General features: G+C 41.6%; 2 protein-coding genes across 2 annotated transcripts; both read left to right on the plus strand.

The window, feature by feature from the left end:
• Positions 1 to 106: 106 nt before the first annotated feature.
• On the plus strand, positions 107 to 3,249 carry LOC311272614 (uncharacterized protein). Its single transcript, XM_084379146.1, has 2 exons — positions 107 to 591; positions 1,688 to 3,249. Exons 1-2 carry the CDS (start codon positions 189 to 191, stop codon positions 2,716 to 2,718), a joined length of 1,434 nt encoding a protein of 477 aa, XP_084235272.1. The 5' UTR covers positions 107 to 188; the 3' UTR covers positions 2,719 to 3,249.
• Positions 3,250 to 3,811: 562 nt separating this feature from the next.
• gdf6b (growth differentiation factor 6b) lies at positions 3,812 to 7,448 on the plus strand. Its single transcript, XM_084379643.1, has 2 exons — positions 3,812 to 4,264; positions 4,464 to 7,448. Exons 1-2 carry the CDS (start codon positions 3,919 to 3,921, stop codon positions 5,357 to 5,359), a joined length of 1,242 nt encoding a protein of 413 aa, XP_084235769.1. The 5' UTR covers positions 3,812 to 3,918; the 3' UTR covers positions 5,360 to 7,448.
• The last annotated feature ends 17,450 nt before the right edge of the window (positions 7,449 to 24,898 follow it).

Here is a 24,898-nt window from a genome sequence, read left to right on the forward strand (position 1 = left end):
TCTTGTTTGTATGTACAACCTTTTTCAATAAAGTTCATTGAAGAAGAAAAAAACAGACAACTACTTCCGTTCCGCCGGCGGTTTTCTGTTTCCGGGTGCCGTGCAACTGCATTACTGACCGCCGCTGCCTCCAAGCAAGAACAACAAAACAACAAGCGTTATGTCATAGATGCTATATTGTTTTTAAAATGAGCTCCGGTACAACCTGTAGCGTTGTTGGCTGCTACAACAATTCAAAGAAACTGAAGGATTTTTTAGAAACGTCTTGTATAGAGCATCAACAACTTCGACGAACATGTCCGTGCCCTGCGCCCTACGCCCTGCACGGCATGCCGAGGAAGGAGGAGCGGAGAGTAGCGTGGCTCGCGGCTTTGAGACTAACATACCCTCCGAAGAGAGTGTACGCTTGCTCCTTCCACTTCGTCGACAAGAAGCCCACGGAACTGCACCCTGATCCGGAGCTCTATCTGGGCTACGACCGACCTCCTCCAAAGAAGAGGCAAAAGCGAGTCCGTGTGACTGTGACTCAGACGGATACTTCCAGCAGCAGCAGCAGCGTTAACGTTAACAAAGACGTTAAAGATGGAGCTCGTAAGTTTAACTGTAACTGCAGTTATTTCCTGTTTTCCAGCTGGTAGCATATGTGCTGATTAGCATTAACGTTAGCTGTTTGGCTACAGTACTCATATTTATATCGTGTTATTTTGCCTCGTATTTGTTATTTCTTGTTTTTACATTCGTTACTGTTGCATTGATTAGTAGCCTACGAGCAAGGTGAATATTATCCAGTAGCGCCGAGATCGAAAAGTGTAAATGTATACATTTTTGTAGTCTTTTTTTGACAATGCTAGCTTAACACATTGCCGTAAATAAAGGAACGTAGGCTATGTATTTATTTTGGATGTTATGTTGGTGGGATGTAGGCATATAGACAGTAATTACACGTGGGATTCTTGCGATATGATAGCAAAATTTGTGCCTATAAACTACTTAAAGCTAATGAAAGAGCTAGCCTTAGCTAACATGGCTACTGTTAGCCCCATGGCTACTGTTAGCCCAGCCACCGTAGCCAGTCTGACTAATCGATAGCAGAAACTGTGAGCCAACCTCCTAAACAATACTTACTGACAGGTTTCCTTTATTAGGAGAACACAATAATAATTTATATAACATCTACTTCGCCGGACATTAACCATTGTGGCAGTGAGATATTTTCTAACTATTGTCAATCTGTGTGTGTGTGTGTGTGTGTGTGTGTGTGTGTGTGTGTGTGTGTGTGTGTGTCCGTCCAACAGTCGTTCAGAAGGCCACTTTTCGATCTCAGCGTCACTCATATTACACCTAAAATTGCAAGTCTGTTGTTATGTTATATTGCATATAATATTGTATACTGTCATTGTAAAATGGGAATGCCACGTAGTCTGAGACAGAATGTAATCATGGATGTAGGTAGTCTTATAATCAATACATGTCTCAAAGTGAATAACCATTTATACAAGGGGCACAAACTTCAGCTTGTATTTGCAGTCACAACACATGCTGTCTACCGAGGCATACACTGAGTTATCTGTTCATTTTCTATACCTATTTACATACATGCAAGTGATTCAGATGTACAGTATCTGTTCTTGTCTACAGTGTTTAATCTCCTGGTGTGTAACATTGGCCATACTTTTGTGTTTGTCAGACTGCTCGGTGGACTTCACTTTGCCTGTCTCAGACCAGACCAGCATCTCAAGCTCTGCACATCCCTCTTACCAACAGTTGCGCTCAGTCCATACACAGTGGCAGGACCCTACACAACAGGATCATAATTATTGCCAGACAGCCAGCGGAAAAGATGTGCTGGATAAGACGACTCGGCGTGATTTCATGCTTCAAAACGACACGGATGCTTTGCTCTACACTGGTGTAACCCTAGAAACATTTAACGCCCTTGTGTCAACACTGGAAGGATATGCTAGTAATTCATTTACAATGTCTCTGCAAGATCAAGTTCTCATGACACTTGTGAAATTAAAGACCAACCATGTAATAGGTGATCTGAGCAGACAGTTCCATATATCACAAAGCATGGCGAGCAAGATAATCTCATATTGGATTGACAAGCTGGAGGAAGTTTTGCGACCTCTAGTTCCATGGCTCCCAAGAGAAACTATTCAGGCAACCATGCCTGCAGCATTTAAGAGTAACTTTCCTAATACCACATGTATTGTAGACTGCAGTGAGAGTCTTTTACAAAAACCCAAAAACCTTGATTCAAGAGGGGAATCATACAGCCACTATTATTCACATAACAAAGTGAAATACCTAGTAGCTGTTGCCCCGTGTGGACTAGTCATGTTTGTTTCTGCAGCATACGGAGGGCGATGCAGTGACAAATTCATCACCATGGACTCAGGAATATTGGACTACTTAATGCCTGGAGATGAGGTCATGGCAGACGGAGGCTTTACCGTAAATGATTTGCTGTTTGAGAGAGAGGTTAAATTGGTAGTGCCCTCTTTTACAAGAAAACGTGGACAGCTAACCAAGGAACAGGTGACATGCACAAGACAGATTGCACATGTAAGAGTTCATGTCGAAAGAGCAATCGGACGTTTAAAAGTTTACAAAATACTATCACAGGTTGTTCCGAGTTACATGGCTCCTAGAATAGACAAGATTCTGAGAGTATGTGCTGCTCTTGTCAATTTACGGGTGGAAGTTAGCATGTGATCAACATGAGTAGACTGAGACATGAGATATTTACAGTGCTCTCAGGAACATTATACAGGACCATCAAATGAAATAGTACAGTAATTATATTAAAATCTAAAATGGTTGAAAGATTGATGGATCCAGAACATTTAGGGAGTTTTGGGTTTTATGTGAACAGTCTTTGAATGCTTGTTCTGTTGTACATAATGTGAATGGTTGTGCATTTCATTTACATGATATAAACTGTGTACATTTAGTGCCATTACTTAAAACAATGAATCCTTGTCACCTTTACTGTTTACATTGACTTTGTTTAAACTGTTACAACTTTTTTGTAATTGGAGCATTACCTTGGAAGATGGTGAAAAATATCATCATCCCTACGTTCCACGCTTTGTATGTGACCTGTGACCTGTATTTTATTTAATTGTTATAATATGATACTGACCATTGAAAGCTGTATGTTTTATGACTTACATTTGTGCAGCACATCAGCTACATTGTATTGGAGCTATGTCAAACTGCAGCGTCACTATTAAATACAATTCAAATAAAATAACAAAATTCGGTTCTCAGCATTGTGTGCATCATTGTTGTGTGTATAAAATGGAGGACAAGATGTAACAATAGTCTAATGCTGAGTGAGGACTCTGTCCATGGTGCTGAAGGAAGCTGATTGGCTGAATATGTGTCTCCTCTTCTTGCAGCAGTGTGATATGTTGTCTCCTCACTAGAGGGCGGGAGACTCCGTGATAAATCCTGAAGTGCTGCACAGAGGAGCAGCTGCGGTGACATTTAAAGTCCGGAGAAACTTCTCAAACTGAGGCGGAAAACTCAAAATAAGAGTCATTTTGTTTGTGCACGAGCAGGTTTTTTGTGTTAGGTGAGTTTGTGCACGTGCACCAGATGTTGACGAGCGTGTTTGCGGCGCACATCTGCCCTCCCAGAGGAGAGGAGAGGAGAGGAGGGAGGAGGAGAGGGAGGCCGACAGAGGAACAATTAGTTTTACAGCCTTAATTTGCGCCCTCCGTTTAGCCCCGGCGTTAACAGCACAATGTGGGCGTGTTCTCGGCCCCCTTCTTTAACTTTGCGCCGCCTGTCCTCCCGGAGCTGTGCGCACTTTGCGGAGCTGCCACTTGCTGCAGAGTGGATGCAGAGTTCAGCTCCGGCTTCGCCCCGTGGTCCCTCCACCAGCACCGGCAGCTCAGAGACCAGAGGATGGATTGCTATCACTTCGCTCTCCTCTGCGGGGCTCTGGTGTTTCTCCTGGAAATCCCCTCTTCTCGCACTCTTGCTATTTTCCCTCCGGCTGCGCCGAAGAGCAGCAAGGTGACGAGGATCTTTGACGGGCAAGAAGCCTCGAAGTATTTCAAGGGGTTTTACGCGCCGCCATCCATCGACAGAAACAGCAAAGCGGCGAATAAAGAGTCGGTCGAGCCTCATGACTACATGCTGTCCATCTACAAGACCTTCTCCACGGCGGAGAGGCTGGGACTCAACGCCAGCTTCTTTCGCTCGTCAAAAGCTGCAAACACTATTGCAAGTTTTGTGGATGTTGGACAAGGTATGTGGAGCTTAATTGTACAGCTTTATTGTATTGTGCATTTGTAAGGGTGTGTGTGTGTGTGTGTGTGTGTGTGTGTGTGTGCAGGTTGTCTCCCAGATTAACTCAGTGCAGACAGTAGTGGGATTCTTCCTGTCAGCTTCCACATCATCTCCGTGAGAATGCAGGTCTGACCCTCCTGTTTTAATGCTTTCCACAGATGACCTCCCACTCTCCCCTCTGAGGAGACAGCAGTATCTGTTCGACGTCTCAACCCTCTCCCAGAAAGCGGAGGTGCTGGGAGCCGAGCTCAGGATTTACACCAAAGTGTCTGGGAATTTCAGGATATCGGAAACAGAGCCCGTCGACGTCCAGCTCCTCTCGTGCCACGACCGGCAGCTGCTCGACTCCAGGACACTGGACCTGCAGGATTCCCAGAGGCCGAAGTGGGAGGTGTTGGACGTGTGGGAAATATTCAAAGAGCAGCAGCAGCAGCACCACCAGGGGAAGCACTTCTGCCTGGAGCTCAGGGCCATGCTGGACAACCCAGAGAGGGAGCTGGACCTGCACCTGCTGGGCCTGCACCGGCACGGCAGGCCTCAGCAGAAGAAGGCCATCTTAGTGGTGTTCACCAGGTCGAAGAAGAGGCAGACGCTCTTCAGTGAGAGGAGAGAGGGGAGGGCGCTGCTGGGGCTGGAGAGGAAGGCGAGAGAGAGGGGCCCTGGCACCAAAGCCAGCAGGAGAAGGAGGACGGCGGCGTCCAAGACTCGCCACGGGAAGAGACACGGCAAGAAGTCCAAGTCCAGGTGCAGCAAGAAGCCGCTGCACGTCAACTTCAGGGATCTGGGCTGGGACGACTGGATCATCGCCCCGCTGGATTACGAAGCGTACCACTGCGAGGGGGTGTGTGACTTCCCCCTGCGCTCCCACCTGGAGCCCACCAACCACGCCATCATCCAGACTCTGATGAATTCGATGAACCCCAGCAACATGCCGCCCAGCTGCTGCGCCCCGTCCAAACTCAGCCCCATCAGCATCCTGTACATCGACTCAGGAAACAATGTGGTGTACAAACAGTACGAGGACATGGTGGTCGAGTCCTGCGGCTGTAGGTAGTAGAGCTGGCACGCTTCGACCACATCGCTCAGCAAGACTCGAGCAGTATTACGGGCCGTGTGGTGGCAAAGCTGCACATGAAATAAGGAAAACTTGCTTAATATGTTTGACAAGATGAAGACTAAAAACACTTAATGCATTCCCTCACCATGCACCCCACAAGGTCATGTTTAATACCTCAGACTTTTGTTCTCTTATTATTTCCTGTGTGTTCCTGTCTTCACAAAACCTCTCTGACCACTTCAACACCACGACGACGGCAAAGGCAAGAAGATTTGGCCAAATTAGTTAGATGACAAGATTGAAACCACTCTATTTGTAGTCTGTGATAAATATGCAGCACGCACACCGCTTGCTTTCTTACGGAGCCGGGAATCAAATCCCCCCCCCAAAAAAATCAACTCCAATGAAAGGAAGAGGTCAAAAAGACATATTTCTCAAGACAGACACAAGTCTACAAAAGGTCTTTGTGACCAAAACATTGACCTTTTCTAATAAATCAGTGCAGAAGTGGAAAGAATGTGTGCCAGACTCACTCTTTTCATTGAAATATGAAGCTACAGCCAGCAGCCGTTAGCTTAGCCTCACATAAAGACTGGAAACAGGTTGAAACAGCGAGCTATGTGTTTGGTCAAAGGCAACACACCTGTTGTTTTGTCACTTTCGTTTCCGAACGCATTAAAAAAACTGGATATAAAGTAATAATTTAAGGTTTAAAGGTGATGGTAGACTGATTTTGTTACCTTGAGACACAGACAGGCTAGCTGCTTCTCCCTGTTTCCAGTCTTTATGCTAAGCTAAGCTAAGTGAGTGATATTGATCTTATCTAACTCTCAGCAAGAAAGCATATCATTTCTAAAAAAAAAAAACTATTCCTTTAAAAGAGACACAGTAATTATCTGCAGTTTAAGGAAAATAAATCTGCTCAAAAAAATCTAGCCAGCGCAGAAACAAAAACGATTGGTGCCACTTTTTATCATTTTACCAGCCACTGTTTGACTCCTGGGACACCAGCACTATGTTACACCTTCATGGACAATAAACGATGTAAAGGCTGCAACTAATCATTGTTTTCATTGCTGTAAATCCGCCAGTCATTTTCTGGATTCAATAGACTCGTTAGGTCTGTAAAATATCAAAAAGATTGTGAAAAATGCTCAAAGTGACGTCTTCAGATCGCTTCTTTTGTCCAACAAACAGTCCAAAACCCAAAGACTCTTCATTTACTGTCTTAAATAACAAAGAAAATCTCTTTGACATTTGTGCTTGAAAAACGACTAAAATTAAAATAGTTTTTAATCAACAAATCGATTAATCAACAAGTCATTACAGCGCTATGAAACATCAGATGACACTCGACAGGGCTGCAGACTAACGTTTCACGCAGTTTACACTCGTGCCCCAGATTTATTTCATTCAGGCGCAGCAGCACATTATTTAGGTGCACGTAATACATTTTAATTTATTATCTTAAGACATTATGCACTGTAAAATCTGACAAAGTGACTTTAGTTTAAAAAATCAAGGAAACCGATTACCTCAACATTACCAAGAAGGTCAACTAATAATTTGAAGTTGTTACAATTTAAACTTAATAGTCTGCTTTACTTGGTAATTCTGAGGTAGTCTGTTTCCTGACTTTTTGAAAGTAAAGTCAACTTTTAAATTTACAGTGTTTAAACAGGAAAAAAAAACTGCAAATACATGTTTTCTTAATTTGATTAACAGCACACACAAGAAATTGTAATAACCTCAAATGTTTTAAAAAAATAAACTGAATTATTAACTCAGTTTCACTGACGCTGATGAGATTAACTCCTTAGGTATTGAAATTTTGGTATTTCTGGTACTTGATAGAATCTATGCAATGCGGTCGGTGCCATAAAAGCATCAATGTTCGATGCCCATGTGCAATCTTTTAAAATGTTTTGTTACAGTTGACAGATTTTTGGGTGCATGTTCGATCCAGAATAATCGCACTGTGGTGCTTTAATTCTTCTGGTCATTGCAGTGATTTTCAAAAGAACGCTCGGTAGTAAAACCAGTCCAGGCACAATGTAAAACATTGTTTACAACTGAGGCCTTAAAAGTAAGAAGTCGCTCTATTGTCAAAGCAGTCGGGCAGTTCAACAGCGTGATTGTCCTAAATAACTTAATTTACATTCAGCCTTTTTGTTTAATTTAGAGAAAACCTGAATCATAACCTTAAGTTAAACATAACTTTTTCGTGACATCTCTGGCTGGATTAAAAAGCATGTTTTCAGCACTTGTCATGGCCGATGATGACTCAGGGAACGTCCTCGAGTGCTGGATGTGAAATCAACCACCGTCAGTACATTCCCGTCAGAACCAGCACAGGGTTTCTCACCATTTTACTTCTTTTTTGTTGTCGGGGAGTTACATAATTTTGTCTGCGATGCACTGATGTTCAAAGGTACCATGTGTAAATATTTGAACTAATAATTTATGTTGTACGAATAAGTTATTTCATTTTTATCGTCCGCTTTGTTCTGTTACAACTTCCAGACGGCGTGAGTCACACATCTGGACGTTTAGGGTTCAAATAAACACATGTGGGTAATGTTTTGGTAATGAAAGGTGACAGCCATGTTCTGGACCGTGAAGTACTGTACTCTCATCAGTGTTTTTGTTGTGTATATAAATAGTCAAATAATTATTCACCAAAGAGAAAACATTGTTTCTGTTCGGTGAACTCTACTGTTAGCACATTTTAGCCTCTTATATTTTGTATTTTGCATTATTTACAGGAATGTGAAAATAATATATTATACTGACTTTCATGGATCACCCCTCTCTCTGCTCTCCTGTATCCCGTCATGTGACACGTTGTTACTGCAGAAAATGAATCGATGATGTATTTTTACAGAGTGAAATAATCAGTTCAATTGTTTAACCAAATGAATCTATTCTTATAAACTGTGTGAACTGTAAGATATGTAGAGTCACAGGCAAATTAAAATGTCTTGAACTTCAAATCTTTTCTTGCTGAAGTGTGTAATTTAATAATACTTCTACATGATCATGTCACTGCAAAATACTACTGATGATACGACTATTAGCTATGTTGCTTCTTAATTTGACCTTTTCTGGGGTAGTATTTTGTATTTTTAATAATGTCATGCTTATTATTTCACTCTTTCTCGTCTTCACTGCAGACCAGTTATGTATCAATTAAATCAGGCATTAAGAGCTTCTAACAGGTCCATTTAGTCAGAATATTTGGTGAACTGCACCTTGAAATGATCTGTTAATCTGTTTGTCCGTTAAATACGAAGATACAGCGAGTAGCCAGCTCAGCCCAATGACTGGAAACTGGAACAGTTTAGCAAAAATACCTCAACGTTTTGTTTTTCCACTGTTTTGGTCAAAGTGTGGATTTAATAAACAAGATACAACATGTGCAGTAGTGAGCTTTACAGGTGCTGGTGGGTGGATTTTATTACCGCTGGGCCGAGCCAGGCTGTCAGATTCCCCGTGTTTCCAGTCTGTGCGCTAGGTGAAGCTAAGCTAACCAGCTGCTGGCCTCATATTTATTGTGCAGACGTGAGAGTGGTGTTGATCTTCTTGTACAAGCTTTGTCAGCAAGCACATATTTCCTAAAATATTAAAAAAAGGAATATCTGAAAGTGTCGACAGCTGCTCACCAAAGCCTCTCTCACACATAATTCCTCTCTGGCACGAGAAGAAGTGTTCATATAAACGTCGGGAAACGCCTTTTATTATTTACATGACGGGCGAGGAGCCGTTTTTGTCCAATGCCAGTGTTCTTGTGATGTATTTTATATTCAACAAGTTTTCAGCCCATCATCATCAGAAAAACAAACATACAGCTCGACTGTGAAAGCAGGTTATTACCACCCATTTCTACACTTCCTGATAGGCGGTGACCTCTAGCGGCCATAGTTACCATCACGTCAGTAAAGGAGGAGGTCAGGGATGGATGGTTGGGTCAAACAAGCACAGGACTCTCATCCAGGACACCGCTGTCATTTTTTTCTGAAATGTTCCTATAGGTCTTGGGGTGGATAGTGGTGGTACAGATTTCACTAAATATCAATCCCTGGTCCCATTCACACTTGTTCCCTAACATTTTAGGGACAAAATGCATGTGTGAAAGCCAGTGAACACAGTTTGAGACTACATTTCAACATTTGTGTTCAGTGTGAAACGAGTGGATACTTTTAAGGAGAGCTCAGGACAGTTTCTAACCACATTTGTGACGACAAAAGCTGGTATTTTCAGCCAAAACATGATGTTTTCTAACCCTAAACAAGTGGATTGTGTGTAACCAGACCATCAAATTGAAAACGGAACCTAAAGAAATGTAAAGTTTGAACAGATCCATGTTTTGCTTGGGGTTTTTTATTGGGTTGTTACTTTTCCTCTGTGGTGTAAAAGTTCTAGAGCGGGGTGAGTGACAGTTTGCAGGGTGAAAACAGGGTCAGCAGACAAGTGGAAAGAGCGCCATCTTCTCTGGGTGGGCTGTGTTTCTGTGTGTGTTGGAGGTCGTGGGGAGGCAATATGTGACAAACAAATTGGTGGGCAGATGTAGTGACTCCCCCCCTGCTCTCCCTTTAGTCTAGAGCCACATTGGATCCCCTGGCCCTCAGACAATGGCAGTGGAGGATCTCAACATCAGATTAAGCCTGGCTTTTCCTCAAAGGTCAAAGGTCAAGTGGGGCATTGTCTCCGGGGGCTGTGGACATTAAACAACGTACACGTCCCCTTAGAAAAGGGCGGCAATCAAGAGGGGAGGGAGGAGGGCGAGGGGAAGGAATGTGTGTGATGCTCTGTGAGGGCCTCGCTGTCGCTCCCCAAACAACAAGGTGAGATATAAAAAAGGGGCGTTCTGAAGCAGCTGCTCTGAACAGCCAGCCGGGGACAAAAGACTGGAATGCACCGTCTCTATAGTGGCGTACGGAGGCGTTTCTGCGCTGTGTCTCGCTGTGGCAGATTTGCAGTGAGATGGAGAAAAAAATATTTGCCGGGGAAACAAAGCCGGGTGTAAATCGAGAGCAGGATTCAGCGTTTGTTATCAGAGCTGGGGGGGGAATAACGAGGAGCTCGTGTTTTTTCTGTGTCCTTGCTGTGATGGTAAATGTTTCACACATGTCCGGAGTGCAGTCAAGAGGAAGAGAAAGCTAAGGAGGGATAAGGAATGAGCACAGAGATCTGGAACGAGATATCTGCTGAAGCACAGAAACATGTGTCCAAGAAGCCTCAGACAGTCGCAGCGAGAAGACAAATAAAGTGAAGTATTCAGACGGCATAATTCCAGCGCTCGCCTTCTTTGTTTGCGTTTAGTTGAGGGCAAAAGTGATGCGTTGCCATCTTGACCTCTGTGTTTGCTCTGGTAAACGCAGCCTGTCAGAGGCTTTAAAGGTGGAAATCCTCTGTGTGGAGTCAGATGGCAGCTAAAGTCCTCAGACTGACACACAGGGGAAGTGACCTGTTACTCCTTCTGTTTGCTCAGCAAACTGTAGTGACTTTGTATTTGAAGTGTTCGCTGCAGGGGTTCACGCTTTACAGGTTTTCCCCTGATTCTCAGTAAACTTTGATGTGAGTCAGGATTTCAAAAATGTAAGTCTTTATCGTCATCGTGCAAAACAACAGAACAGCGAAGCATCTCCCTGAACTGCACAGTGCAGAATATAAGATACAAGTCAAGTCAAGGCTAAATGTTGTTAAAACAGTGAAGGCTTTTTAGATATTTACTTATATACTTTATTTATTTATAGGAGTCGATGTCCTGAAATACAGGTATTAAAATGCTATTAAAACAATGGTTTTATAGTCAGATAGACGAAAATGTTGTCAACAATCACTAAATCAGTGATTGTTAAGGTGAAACTTATTAACCACGCTACCATCCTTGTTAGGATCCTTTGTACTCAGGACAAAAAAAGTGAATAATACACCGAGCTAAAAACCAGTGCAACTCATACAACGTCATTTAACGAATCCTTCGTGAAGGTTTTAATGTTCATCTTTTACTCCCATGTTTATCTGCATTTATTTCCCCTCTGGAGATCAATTCTAGTCAAGTTTACGTATGTAGCACATTTCATCCGACAGGTGTAGACTCGATAAGCTTAGAAATAAGAAAAAAAACTAGACACCATACATGACAAAATCATATACCTATATATAGTTACTGAGCTCCTCTTTAATATGTTACTTTAATTTTTCTCAACATTTGCACTCAGACATGATTGAAGTTTAGGAGAAGCTCTGATCTTTCTGCAGACTCAGAGGAGAGGGATTACACAGCTGAGTGAGAAGCAGAGAGGCAGAGTGATGGAGGAGGAGGAGGAGAACGAGGAGGAGGAGGAGGAGGTCAGCGCCGCTCTCAGTGTGTCTGTCCTCTGAGGGTCATCGCTGCTGACAAACAGCGTCCTCTCTCATGTCACTGCGAACACAGAAACCCTCTCAGGGTTTGGATTTATGACTTTGTTGTGGTGATATTGTATAAACACACATCACAGGTAAGTAATGTGTTTCTTTAACCCTTCACCCCATTATATACTCACACTTTATATAAACACCGACCACTACAGGGAAATAAAAACTGTTCTGTTCCAGTGGACATGAGTTGAACTGTGATCCTGGAAAGCCCCCGGTCATTCTCCAAAAGTGTTTTGCAAGATTTCCCTGCAGCTGGATGCACCGCTGCTCATCATTTATTCTAATGTGAATCAGCTGTGAGGAGTTTCCCTCACGTCTGATTTTGCTCTGCAGCAATTTTTAGGACGATGTGGTCCATCAACACATCATCAAGCATCTTATCCATGGATTTCAGTATTCTGCGTGTGTCAGGGAATTTAATTTTTGTCGTTTTTACAGAGTGAACTTGCTACGAACTGAATCCACAGTTTATAGTGAGCAGTTTGGACTTGAATGGTGACGCCTCAATCAGTAGAAGCTACAACCCTCTGCTTCTTCTCCATCAGCAGGATGACTGACACCTGTGCCGGCTGCTCCTCAGTTATATAAGCGGGTGACGTCAATCAGTCCCTTCCTTCGTGTTTGGTTGATTGTTTGATTCAGAGTTGTTGTTTCTTTTGCTCCTTATCTAGGCATCGCACGTCAATGATGTTACTGCTGCGCTTGATTGTGTAATTTTCCGTTTTGTTAAATGATTCTTCAGTTAAAAGCCACGGGTTGTCCGACCACTTGCCCTTCCCTTGAACCAAGGACCTTGAAGAAAAGAAGGAAGGGTCAGTAGTCACTGAGTCTTGATTTGGTTCCAGACTGTGGTGTCAGCTGTATTGAAGTCAATGGGAGATGCATGGAGAAAACACACTAAAACCAAACATTTCTACGCCTGCTTTGTCGCACATTCAAAAACCTCCATGCGTTCAGTGAATTGTGCTGAATCTCCTGATATAGGCCACGCCCATATCCGCCTACTGTTTTCTTTCGCTAGCTCGCGAAATGTCGCAAACCTACTTTTGGGACTCCTCCCAGGTAATTTCACCGATTTACTCCAAACTTTGCACACAGCATTTCTGGACCGTTCTCACGAAAAGTTATTAAAAGAATTTTGATATTCCAAAGAATACTCAACTTATTAAATAACAACTTCCTGCAGATTTCGTTTCAAACAGGAAGTGTTGCGTATCTCCACATTGGTTTGTCCGAATGACATCAAACTCAGGATACTACTTCCCCATGAGCCCCAAGGCTCTGTGTGCAACATCTTTGCGGATGACCAGAGGTGCCGCTCTTTAAATTGAAGTATTTTATATCTCCACATTGGTTGGTCAGATTAACACGAAACTTGGTAGAATTATTGTCAATGCAATCCTGAGGATATCTATTGAAGGTTTTACCGATCCGCCACTAGGTGGCGCTCTGGTGGCAGTCTAATTTTATATTTGGCACTGTGCCCACACCGTAACACTTGTGGATATGAAATTCATAGGTGTAGTATAGACTGCCCCCTGTAACTCACACACCAAAGATGACCAGCAGGTGGCGCTATTATCAACACAAAACCGTTTTTGCCTAATAACTCCCACATAATATGGCGCACAATGTTAAACCTTATATCTATGTCTTCCCTGCATACACCTGAATTGTGTGATGTAGGCCACGCCAACTTTCGCGCTACATTTCCATTCGCAAATTCGTGAAAAGTCGCAAACCTACTTACAACTTACCAAACTCCTCCCAGGCACTTTCTCCGATTTTCCACCGAACTTTGCACACAGCACCTGTGGACCCTCCTGACAAAAACAAAATATAAAACAACAATTTCCTGCACATTGTGGTCAAACAGACAGTCTTGCCTTTCTTCACCAAATACTGTCCCATTACCACTTAAGTTTTTTAAATTATGTTCCATGGCCCAATGACGGTTTGTGAAAAATTTGGTGCAAATCGGCCAAAAGGGGGCGCTTTTATTGCTAAATGACAAAACAACAGCTTGACTGCCTTGACTTTCGGTTCCTCAATGGAAGTTGTTGCATGAACAAGCCCCGACAGCAGCATGTAGCGACAGCAGCACGCCGCAACAGCAGCATGCTCAGACGCGCGTGGACTGCGAGGGCCCGTTCATCGCTGCTTGCAACTTTAATTTTTTATTAATTTTTATATGTAAATATTAGCATGTTAGCTCAATAGCTTCCAGGTCATGTGATCAGTTGACTCAAAATCATGTCGGGATCATGTAACTACACTGGCTGCATGAGATAGGCCTCTTGTTTTTACGTTTAACATCCCTCATTTTTTTTAATTAATTTTTATTATTGTTTCTTATAAATTTTTATATGTAAATATTAGCATTTTAGCTCAATAGCTTGCAGGTCATGTGATCAATTGACTCAAAATCAGTGTGGGATCATGTAACTACACAGGCTGCATGAGATACGCCTCTTGTTTTTGTATTTTACATCTGTTCATATTTTTTATTAATTAGGGCCCGAGCAAGAATCTGGTGCGAGGACCTATTGTATCTGTAAGGATTATTATTATTTTCATTCCATCCCCAAGATCGTATTTTTGGCGGCTTTAACATGCCCCAAAACTCACCAAACTTGGAACATACATGTGGTGAAAAATGTGATAATTCAAAAAATCTTGAATCTTGTCCATCGCTGAACCCTTGAATATAATCATGTAAGTCGGAAATGTCTTGTTCCGATACTTTATAGTTTATTTCTAAATGTTATAATGTTTTACTGTGGTCCTCAGGTCTTGTTGTCTCATAATTTTTGCATTAATTGTTCACCCACTGTCGAGTTCATCAGAAGATTTATCAGCCTCGTCAGTGAGTTAAAGGTATTTGTGTGTTCTCATTGTCCGGCCCATGGTACCTGCACTTTTTTCTATTCAAATTGAAAGAAAGGAATTAGATTTCACTGAAACAACATGGACTCCTTCTCCCTCACTGTAACCTCTCTCTGTCTGAGCACACGCACTCTGGATACAGATGTTATGTTTCTGCACTTTGAACAAGAGCCTCTGGTTTCTTTCCCATACTTGATCTTCCTGGTGTCTTACAGATTGTGGCCTCAGGTGAAGGTTTCATGAGAGGGCAGCGGGGAAGATCCACATTTTTTCGACATCTTAAAGACTCACATTAACCACAACACTTCATAAGGGCAAAGTTTTATAGAGATTGGAAAAGTCCTGATACCACTCCTTCTTCTTTGATGCACTTCGGGGGAAGAGGAGGGGAGTGTGTGTTTGTGTGTGTGTGTGTTCATGAAGGAGAAACAAACAGAAGGAGAGAGGGAGAGAGAACGAAAGGAAGAAAATGAGAAAAATAAGGAGGGCGTGTTGGAGAGCAAGACGGAAAGTAAGAAAGAGATAAGAGGGGAAGTGAACAGAGATAACATGAAGGAAAGAGAAAGACAAGTCAGTGGAAACAGGCAGAAAAATCAGAAATCTCACATGTTCATGTTTACCATAATCACCATCTTGGTTTGGTGTGTTTGCATGCTAACATTTGCTAATTAGCACTAAAGAGAAAGTACAGGTGTGTCACTAGTCTTGCAGGTATTTAGATTATAAACTACAGCAATGGAAAATCTGACCAGATGACGGCGTGAGATGAGAAGTTAAGAGAGATTACCGACTGATTACAAATCATCCAGTGGGGGAAACAGATGTGTGCCCCAAACATTTTCTTGACAATCTACCCTGTAGGTGATGGGATATCTCAGTTAGGACCAAAGTGGTGAACTGGATGAAAAATCCTCACAAAGCTCCAACAACGCTTGATCCTACATTTCCCATAATGCAACCAAAAGACATCTCTCACGAGCTGGAGAACATCCTAGGCTTAAACCCCCAACATTAATGAACTAGCGGTGACAAAGCCCGACTGTGCGTCACCTGACGTCGCCTGTGTATTGGCCGAAATGTTGCACTTGAGCACAGACTACAGTTGAAGGCCAGCTAGCTTGTACGATCTGCCTATGTGTGAGAAGATATACTCAAAAACAGACACCGTAAGAGTCAGGACTGCTGATATACAAAGCCTCGCTATGATAAGGCACTGTTTTTTTTACCCACTCTCTCTTATATAGTCACTTCTAGATGAGAATGTGTCTGATAATTTGCTGCAAATGGTACTGGTGAAGAGGTGGAGGTGAAAAATAAGTCATGGACACCACAGTGACAGGCTCAAGGGGCTTTCCCGTTCGATTTCCATTACTCTTCTTGGGCACTATTTTGCTTGGCTGGACAGCCAATCAGAATGATTTTTCTCAACGACAGGTTCCACCACTGATTGATCACCACAGTTGGCCAAAAGCAACGAGACAAGTGCTAACAGTGCGGGACACACCAGGAAAACTAGGGCCACAGGCGGTCACAGGCTGCCCATCGGCCAATGTCAGGGTCCTTAAAGGTGCAGTTTGTAGGAATAAGGGGGGTTTTAGGGGCAGAAATGGAAACCATGTTTCTACAGTAGCTCAGAATGGACAAAATAAACACTGGCTCTAGAGGGGATCTTTCAAGGCCACGCCGCTAGATGTCACTAAATCTCACGAACTGGACCTTTAAGTTTTCACAGTCTGGGCAAACATAAAGAATAATAAATATGTGTAAAAGTCAGTGTAGCACTTCATTAACGAGGCCGATGCCAATGGTGAAAATTTGAAAATGAGTTTGAGAGAGAGGGAAAGTGAGAGGAAGGCCTTCAAATGGGGAGAAAACCATGTTGTAGAGGTATGTGTGTGCATGTGTGTGTGTGTGTGTGTGTGTGTGTGCTCCTGCAGCAGAGCCCCATCAGTCAGGCCTTTTGGCAACAGAACAAACCGGGCAGAGTTACTTTTTTAGCGGGTGTTCCCCTCTCCTGCTCTCCGCAGCCTTTTACTGTCACACAGGGATCTAAATGATGAGGACACGCAGAACATGCAGATGTTTGCAATATCTCTAATATGAACTCTCTCATGCGGACGCACCTGGCTCTGATTTGCCGGAGATAGAGCATGTAGCGTGTGCACTTGACATCAGTTTTTATGTGTGCAGAAAGATACTTAAAGGAAAGAGAGGGGAGGAGGAGGAAGAGGAGGGAGGGGGTGTAAGTAAAAACAGAGCAACTGTCGCTCACATGCCCGACACAGAATGATAATCAGGGCCCGGGCTGCTTTTGTACATGAGCAGCTTTGGTTTTGGGTGACAGCGCTGGTAGTGTTGTTTTACAGTCAGTCTGCAGTTGGAAATAAAAACCAGACGAGGTGGGCTCGCCGGCCCAAATCAGTCCCCCCGGTAATTAAAAGTGCCTGCTGAGAGCTCTTTACTACACGCAGCCAGATCAGTGATCATCACTGGCCGATCACATCAAAAGGAAATGACACAGGACACAGGGCGGGCCATTAGTGAGTCGATTTCCCCAAAAAGATCACAGGCAGTCATTGGGCGGTTGATTACCTACAGATTGTCTGTTCTTTCTCCACCTCTCCACCCGCAGGGAGACAAACTGAAACACGCTTTTGTTTTAAAATCCTCATCTGTGGTAAAACTCCACAGAGGTGAACTATTTAATGCCACAATGATTTGATTTGATGCATCATCAAATCTCACATTCGGCCCATATTTTATATTTTTTTCATAACTTTTACTAAACAGCGGCCACTGTGGCCACACGTGGTAATTACAGGTTAAAGGCACTGATTTATTTACAAAGATTATCTTGATGAAAAAGTTTGATATTCTGGAAAGTATGATCATTCGCTTTCTGGTGGAAAGTTTGATAAGAAGTTTGACCACCCTGTGTCTGTTTAGTAAAAATGAAACTACCGCTAGTTAGCTTAGCATAGCATTAAGACAGGAAGCAAAGAGGAAAAGCAACTCAGTCACCAGAATAAATGTTTGTAATGCACGTTTCAAACCCCAGATATGTTGAAACTTTACATTTCTTTGTGTTGACTTTTTAGATTTATGTTGTGGCAGTGTGCTTATGGTCTGGTTTCATTTCAACCAAGTTGGTTAGGGTTAGGGAAAGATCTTGTTTTGTCTTAAAATATATGTTTTTGCTGGACAAACATTGTTGGAGATTTTCTCTCTAAAGTAAAGTCTCCTGAACAACTGACACCACATGATAAAATATATGGCTGGAGGCTGGACAAGATATATGGAGCCTTTTTTTTCAGTTGTATTTTAAAATGTTTTTAAAACAAGTCCCCATCTGCTTCAGTTGTTTAGGAGAATGCTGCTACGCTGTTTTGCTGTGAAGCTCCAGAAATGTTTCACGGACCACAAACCAATCTTGACCTGCAAACTAACAACACCATCAAATAAATGTAGAATATTTGCCTTTGAGATGTAGTAAAAATACCTCAAAATTGTACTTAAGTACACTACCTTTAAATGTGAGTAAATGTACTTGGTTACTGAACTGAGAAACCTTTGTCCATTGATGAAGGCCATGAGGTGTGGCTGACGGTTCTTAAAGAAACAGATAAGTGGATGTTGCTTTGCTTTTTGTTTTGTTTTGTTTTGTTTCGTTGTTTATATATTTGTTAATTTCTCTGTTTTGTCAAACTCTGATTTCCGAGGTCAAGAATGAACCTTTCAGGTAACAGGAGAATGTTTGACACTTGAAATATAGTGTAGTAGAGGAATCCTAAAGTGTAAATGTCCTCGGTGACTTCCTAACGTTTTTAACTTACTCAATAAACTTACAAACCATGAAACCTATAATGTTTTTGATTGGTTTCACTCTCTCAGTCTCGTTCATGGATCCTCTGAGGTGCTGAAGGCTGGACATTTTTCGAACACCTTGTTAAATGAGTTGCAGGTGCAATCAGCGAGACAACACCACTTTCAAAACCTCGGCACAATCGCCCTCCTTACTGTAATTTATTCCCCTTAAAGAAATGTGGGGGCGAGCGGCGTTTGGGCAGAAAGAGAGAGAGAGAGAGGAGGGAGTCGAGTCTTTGGGTCAATAAAAATCAAAAAAGCAGTTATTGACTTTGAAGCCCTTTGCCGTTTGAGGGAAACCCAAAACCGGGCCGATTGTGGCGAGTCGCTCTGGTTGAGGCCGGAGAGGAAATGCAGTGTGACACTAACAGGCTGAAGGAGGAAGTGTTGATGGACTGAATTAAACAAGGGGGTGGATGGAGGGGGCCGAGGGGGTGCTGGGTGGGTTTGTGGGGGCATGACACTAATGTTTTCCATTGACGAGACGGAAAAGCCCCGCTGCTATGCCACACACACACACACAGAGTCATAAATTCATGCATTTATTCACAGGGAAGCCGGAGCAGGGGCACTTTCCCATGCATACTTTAAGGAAAACATACACAAACATTTGGTTTAAACTGAAGCTTGAAGTCTGATTGAAAGCTGAAAGATCCGTCAAATCAACATTTACCGCAAAGTTTCCCAGAGCAGTTTGATTAAAGTCTAAAAATGACCATCGTTCACCTGGATTGAGAGAAAATAATAAAGATTTAAACATATTTCAGGCTACTGTGACTCATAGGTACACAAGCTGTCTGTTTCCAATTATGGCTTTTAAGCAGTTTGAGGAAATGTGTGGTAACTTCAAGAGGAAATATTTTACATGTCATGGATGTAATAGAGGAGCATTGTACTTTGTATAAAACTGCAGGATCTGGGTTTTATCTGCACGGAGGAAAAAAAGGCAGCAGGGAAAACAAAGAAGTAGTAAACGTGGAGGGCGTGTTGATGGGAAAACAACAGACACACAAACATGTTGAAAACGAGGATTTTCAAATTAAAGGACCTTGTTTTGGTGCATTTTTTTTACTGGTTTGTTGTATTTAACAAAAAAATAAGTGATGAGAAGATGAAATATGCAGTACAATGATCATGTTAAGCACATATTACTTAGTATGTTAAGTATGTTAAGGACTTCCCAGCATGCATTGTTAAATAAGAGTAAAAACTCCTCCCGAGACCTTTCTTTTTCAAAGGTCATTTCATACTCGTACTGTACTAAGGTACAATTTTGAGGTACTTTACTTGAGTATTTCCGTTTGTTGCTGCTTTATACCTCCACTTAACTACATTTTTGAGACACATAATCTGCTTTTTACTCCACAACATTTGCTAATTAACAGATACATGTTTACACAAAAAAGAAATAATGAATGTATAACATATGCCACATTTAAAAGAAGTAAATAATTAAGAATTTGTCATAGTCAGTGTGATTGAAATTGTGTAGAGCTGGTGGACTTGTGGTTATGAAGAAGATGCACAGGAGACCCTGATGTCTTAAGCTGAGCTAAGAGACACAGAAAAGGGAAAAAGTCACTAACTGAGAAGCAGTCTGGGGAATTTGGTGTTAAAGTTTGACATCTGCTGTAGTGAAAAACTTCTTAAATTGTTGTAATTTTTTAAATAACTATTTGCTCTAGGTTATCCACCCAACTGCGACTGACCTCCAGCGTCCCTGGATGCATGTTGTGCAAAGGTATATTCATGTAATAAAGGTACAGGTACTGAAGGAACAAAGTAAATGTCACTACACTTCAATATCCGTGTCTTAAAATGAAAGAAAGACAAAAACCCAAATCCAGGCCAAACATTGTTTTAATTAAAACAATTTGCAGTCCTTGAGCGGAGGTTAATCTTTGTAAATGTTGAGGCTTAAATGGTTTAACCGGTCTCTGCACCTCAATTAGTCAAGAGTGTCCTGTCTTATAGGATTATTCAGATTCTTGGATCTACCATGTTGAATTAATTTGACTTTTTCACAGAACCCTGCGATATTCAAGACAAAACTGATATGATCTTGTTTTACGAGTGAACGGATCACGTTACCTCTACGTGGAGTTTTTATCGGCCATTTTTAACACTACATTTGAACACTGAGCGTATGATATGTGATCCTGCCGATCACTGAAGGCATAGCTGCCGCTCAGCTGATCAGAGCCGACTCTCTTAAAACAGTGTTCGGACTGAAAGGCAGACGAAGAATCTCAAAGGTTTTAAACTGCACATGTGACAATAAACGCTCTGACGTGAATGAATGAGGGTTAACTGTCGAGCCACTCTACATTAGTTATTGTCATCAGCTTGATTCTCTTGTGATATTTCTGAACAGGCGGTAGTTAACTGATTTTTTTTCCTCTTTGTCTCTCTCAGTCTTTATCAGTGTGAGCGCTGCGATTAAAGCGTGTTTTGATCTGTAAGCCACCTTTCATATGTGGATTTGGGAGCCACATGGCATGGGAGAGGTCAGCATTTATGGGCATTAACAACAAGTCAGACAGACCTCCCACCACGTGTGCATTCATCTAATAAAGCAGGTTTACTTGAGGTCCTTCACTCTTCAGGCCTTGATAAGGTTGTCAATCAGCTTCACTTCATTTCTGGAGGTCTGGCTGGGAGCAGCAGCAGCAGCGGCAGCAGCAGCAGCAGCGTTTCTGAGGCCACATCAGACAATCAGAAACTAAAGCATTAACAGAGACTTACAAGGTCAAATTGTTAAATCTTTTTCTCCAGCCTCTCTTTTATGTTGTGGATTTGTTCACTGTTATTCTTTGCTTTAATTAACAGGATTAAAGTGAACTTTGATCAATATCATTAGACACAATGTCTTGTTGTCAAACCCCCGTTAATCCCTCCAAACTGTCAGATTGGATCACATCTGCTGTTAAAACTTGACCGAAGTGGATTTCAGAAGTGGCCCGGAGTCACACGCTGAGGCTCTGCGGCCAAAAATGCAACGTGTCGAGGTGTTCGGAGATATTCTCGTTACGGTGCCACCGTGAAGAATGAACATTTGTCCTTTTACAAACAACAGTTGTTGTTTCTTGCGTTTGATTATGAATTCAGATCCTGTTATTTATTTATTTTCACTGGATTGTAGATGTTCCCATTTGGGGGGGATCTCACTTATTAACGTAACATTCGAGTCACAAAGCTAATCATCAGATTTTTACAAAAAACTGATGATCTGTCCTGAACAAACCCAGAGCAACATTTAATTTAATTGATCACTTAACACTCTGAAAGTACTTAAGCAACACTTTTCTTACCATGGACCAGGACAAAATATTCTGTTTGCGGCACAATAAAAGCCATTTTTAAGATGTTTCTCAAATCTCCTTTTTCAAATCCAAACAAAACTTGTACACAGAAATTACATCTTTGTCCACGTTGAATTGGTCAGCTACATTACTGTCACATGGTATTATGTTAGATTTTAACAACATAACGTGTTTATGTAACAGAGTTTTAATGTTGACTCCACTTACATAGTGACAGCCAATCACGTTTAATTTTACTCAGGCATCACGGACGCTCACTGGTCAAGCGGGGCTCTCCTCAGCATATAAATATGGGCTGTGACGTAAGCACAGTGCCAGTATGAGAGGATTGAGCCCATGGTAGGTTCGCTACATGAAGCATAGCATTATAGCATACTGAAACTGGGTAAATACTGAAATGTGACAATGCAGTTAGCATGATATTGTGTTCAAGAAGCTGTCGACAGTAGTACATGTAGCTAAATGCGTTACAGAGGGTTTATTTTGTTTCACGTATATAACTAGCGACCTTAGCTTGAAGGCTAAGCTAATTTGTTAATTTCCCTCCATGTAGCTGTGAACGAGTGCTGTGCTTGACCGTGAGCTGACCAGGCATTTTCATGTTGTCATTCAGGTACATGTGTTTTTGTGTATTTATTTTTAATTAACGATGTACTTAAATATGGCCAGTATGAGAGGATTGAGCCCATGCTGTGAACGAGTGCTGTGCTTGACCGTGAGCTGACCAGGCATTTTCATGTTGTCATTCAGGCAATAAAGTTAAGGGTCTGAAGTTGCGAGAGTGTCGGTCCTTCTGTTGCAATTCCACAACACAACGCAGACAACTGCTACATTTACAAGGCTCCATGTGTTGTTCTAGAGGGTATGGACAAACGTCAAATTCAATATTGAAGATTGAAGGTTCAAGTTAATTCATCATCATCACACAACTGGGATTGTAATGATAGTTGTAGTCCTTTTTAAAAAAAAAAAAAAAAACATTTCGAAATAATTAAACATAAAAATAAGAGCTATTTGGATGATTGAATGATATTTAGTGAGTCTTTTTGCAGATCATGAAAAAACCATTAAAGGTAAGTTTTGTTAAGCAGGGTTGTCCATGAAAATATTGACAGGACACAAATGTAATGTTAATGCAGAGGCACAAACAAAAAATGGACTCGGTGTGGGGTCAGTATAGCACTGACACAATACTGGGCTAACTTGACCCAGTACCAGAGGGGTGCAATGACCCAGTGTTGGTGTTATTTTTACATTACTTTTAGGTTACTGGATCAAAACCCTTCTGTAAGGTGTTTTCTACCCAGTAAAATGAATATTGCAATACTGGTCAATTTTTAATCCAGTGTGTAGAAGTACCTGTATTTAGATTTTTTAATTTTGTTCTGATGTTCATCTTTACTTAAAAAAAGCCAGGAGACCAATCACAATTAAGCTGTAATGTACGGCAACTGAACTTAAAGGTGCTATTTGTAAGAAAAGTTGATTTTTGAGTGTCAAACAATGATGCTGTGGGACTGAAGGATGGGTCGGGAATGAGACGCAAAAATCAACTTTTCTTACAAATAGCACCTTTAACTTGTTATTTCCAAGTGTAAGTTACAAAATTAGGCACCAAATGTTAGAAGAACTGACGCCCTTTTCCATATTAAATTCCTACATTCAAATCAAATATTTATGTCACTTCTAATCAGAAAATGTGCATCTTTAATCCTTGTGCACACTTTTACAGTATTTATTGTCTAGAGAATAACAACAGCTGGTAATGACTTAGATTTTTTAATATAAAAAGGGACATGGAGCACGGTGGAAGGAAAGCCCGGGTTTTGTTTTTGTGATAATAAAGTGTATTTGTGCGGCTCGGTGAGTCTGAACAAAATGATCATCGTCGCCCCCCGACTGGATCAGAGCGATCTGCTGGCAGTGACCTCGGCTCCCCTCTTTCACCTTTAGGTGTTGATTGCTTTTAGAGCCCTAAGTCTAGATTGAGGGCTTTTCCCATGGAGATTAGACGATCTGGTTTAAAGCTGTTTCAACAGGTCGCTTGTGAGGGGTCAAAGGTCAATTACATAGTAGTGCCTAATGGTAGCAAATAACGTCAATCACCTTAAATGGACCAGCGGCGAGACTTGTGCCTGACTTTGGGCTGGAATGTGGAGAATCCAGAGGTTAAGCCGGTGGCATGGAGCGGCTGACTGGACACAGACACACACACACACTAACACACACACACACACTTACACACGCCGTTCCTCGACTGCTGGCCGAGCTCACTCACCATCACCTACCACACCAGGCTATCAATCTTGTAGTGACCTCATTCAATCTGAAAAACAACACACAGCCTGTAACTGTGGAGATCATGTGATCAGGAAAAGAAGTGATCGACTCTACGGAAGCAAGGAAAGGCCAAAATTAACTGAATTTTTTTATTTTATTTTTTTAAATATTCAGATTTAAAAAGACTGTAGAAATACACTGTTATGAGTCCTTTATTGAAACTTTTACTGTGGTGATGATCTTTGGAAAAATCTGTATTACGACAGTGAATTAAAATTGTTAATGCAGTTATATTTACAGTACTTTAATGTTGCAGCTGGTAAAAATTAGGCTTTTTTTTCAGTATACACTCAAAAAATAATGATGCCTAAAACGATGACTGTACGTATTTTAATCAAATGTAAATTATCCATCTATTTTTATTACGTATAATAAAGTTTATTATGTTTCATTAATGTTGAGTGAGTGTGAATAAATTAAATTAAATCAGATTAAATTAGATTAATGCAAACTCACATAAATATTTCTGTTCATCCAATTACTATCTATAGATAAAGGGGAACGTCCACACAAAGAGTTTATTACTATAGTAATTATATAGTATTATATATAAACATAATATTATTCTGTCTCCTTTGTTAAATCACATTTAGTTATTCAGTTTTTACACATTTATAGAGGCCGACACTAAAAATAGCTGGAAAATATACATACAAAAATACTTAAAGTGTTTGAGGCATAATTCTTTTTTATGTACTTC

The sequence above is a fragment of the Pagrus pagrus genome, assembly GCF_965226575.1.
Source record: "Pagrus pagrus genome assembly, chromosome: 17".
Taxonomy (NCBI): Eukaryota; Metazoa; Chordata; class Actinopteri; order Spariformes; family Sparidae; genus Pagrus; species Pagrus pagrus.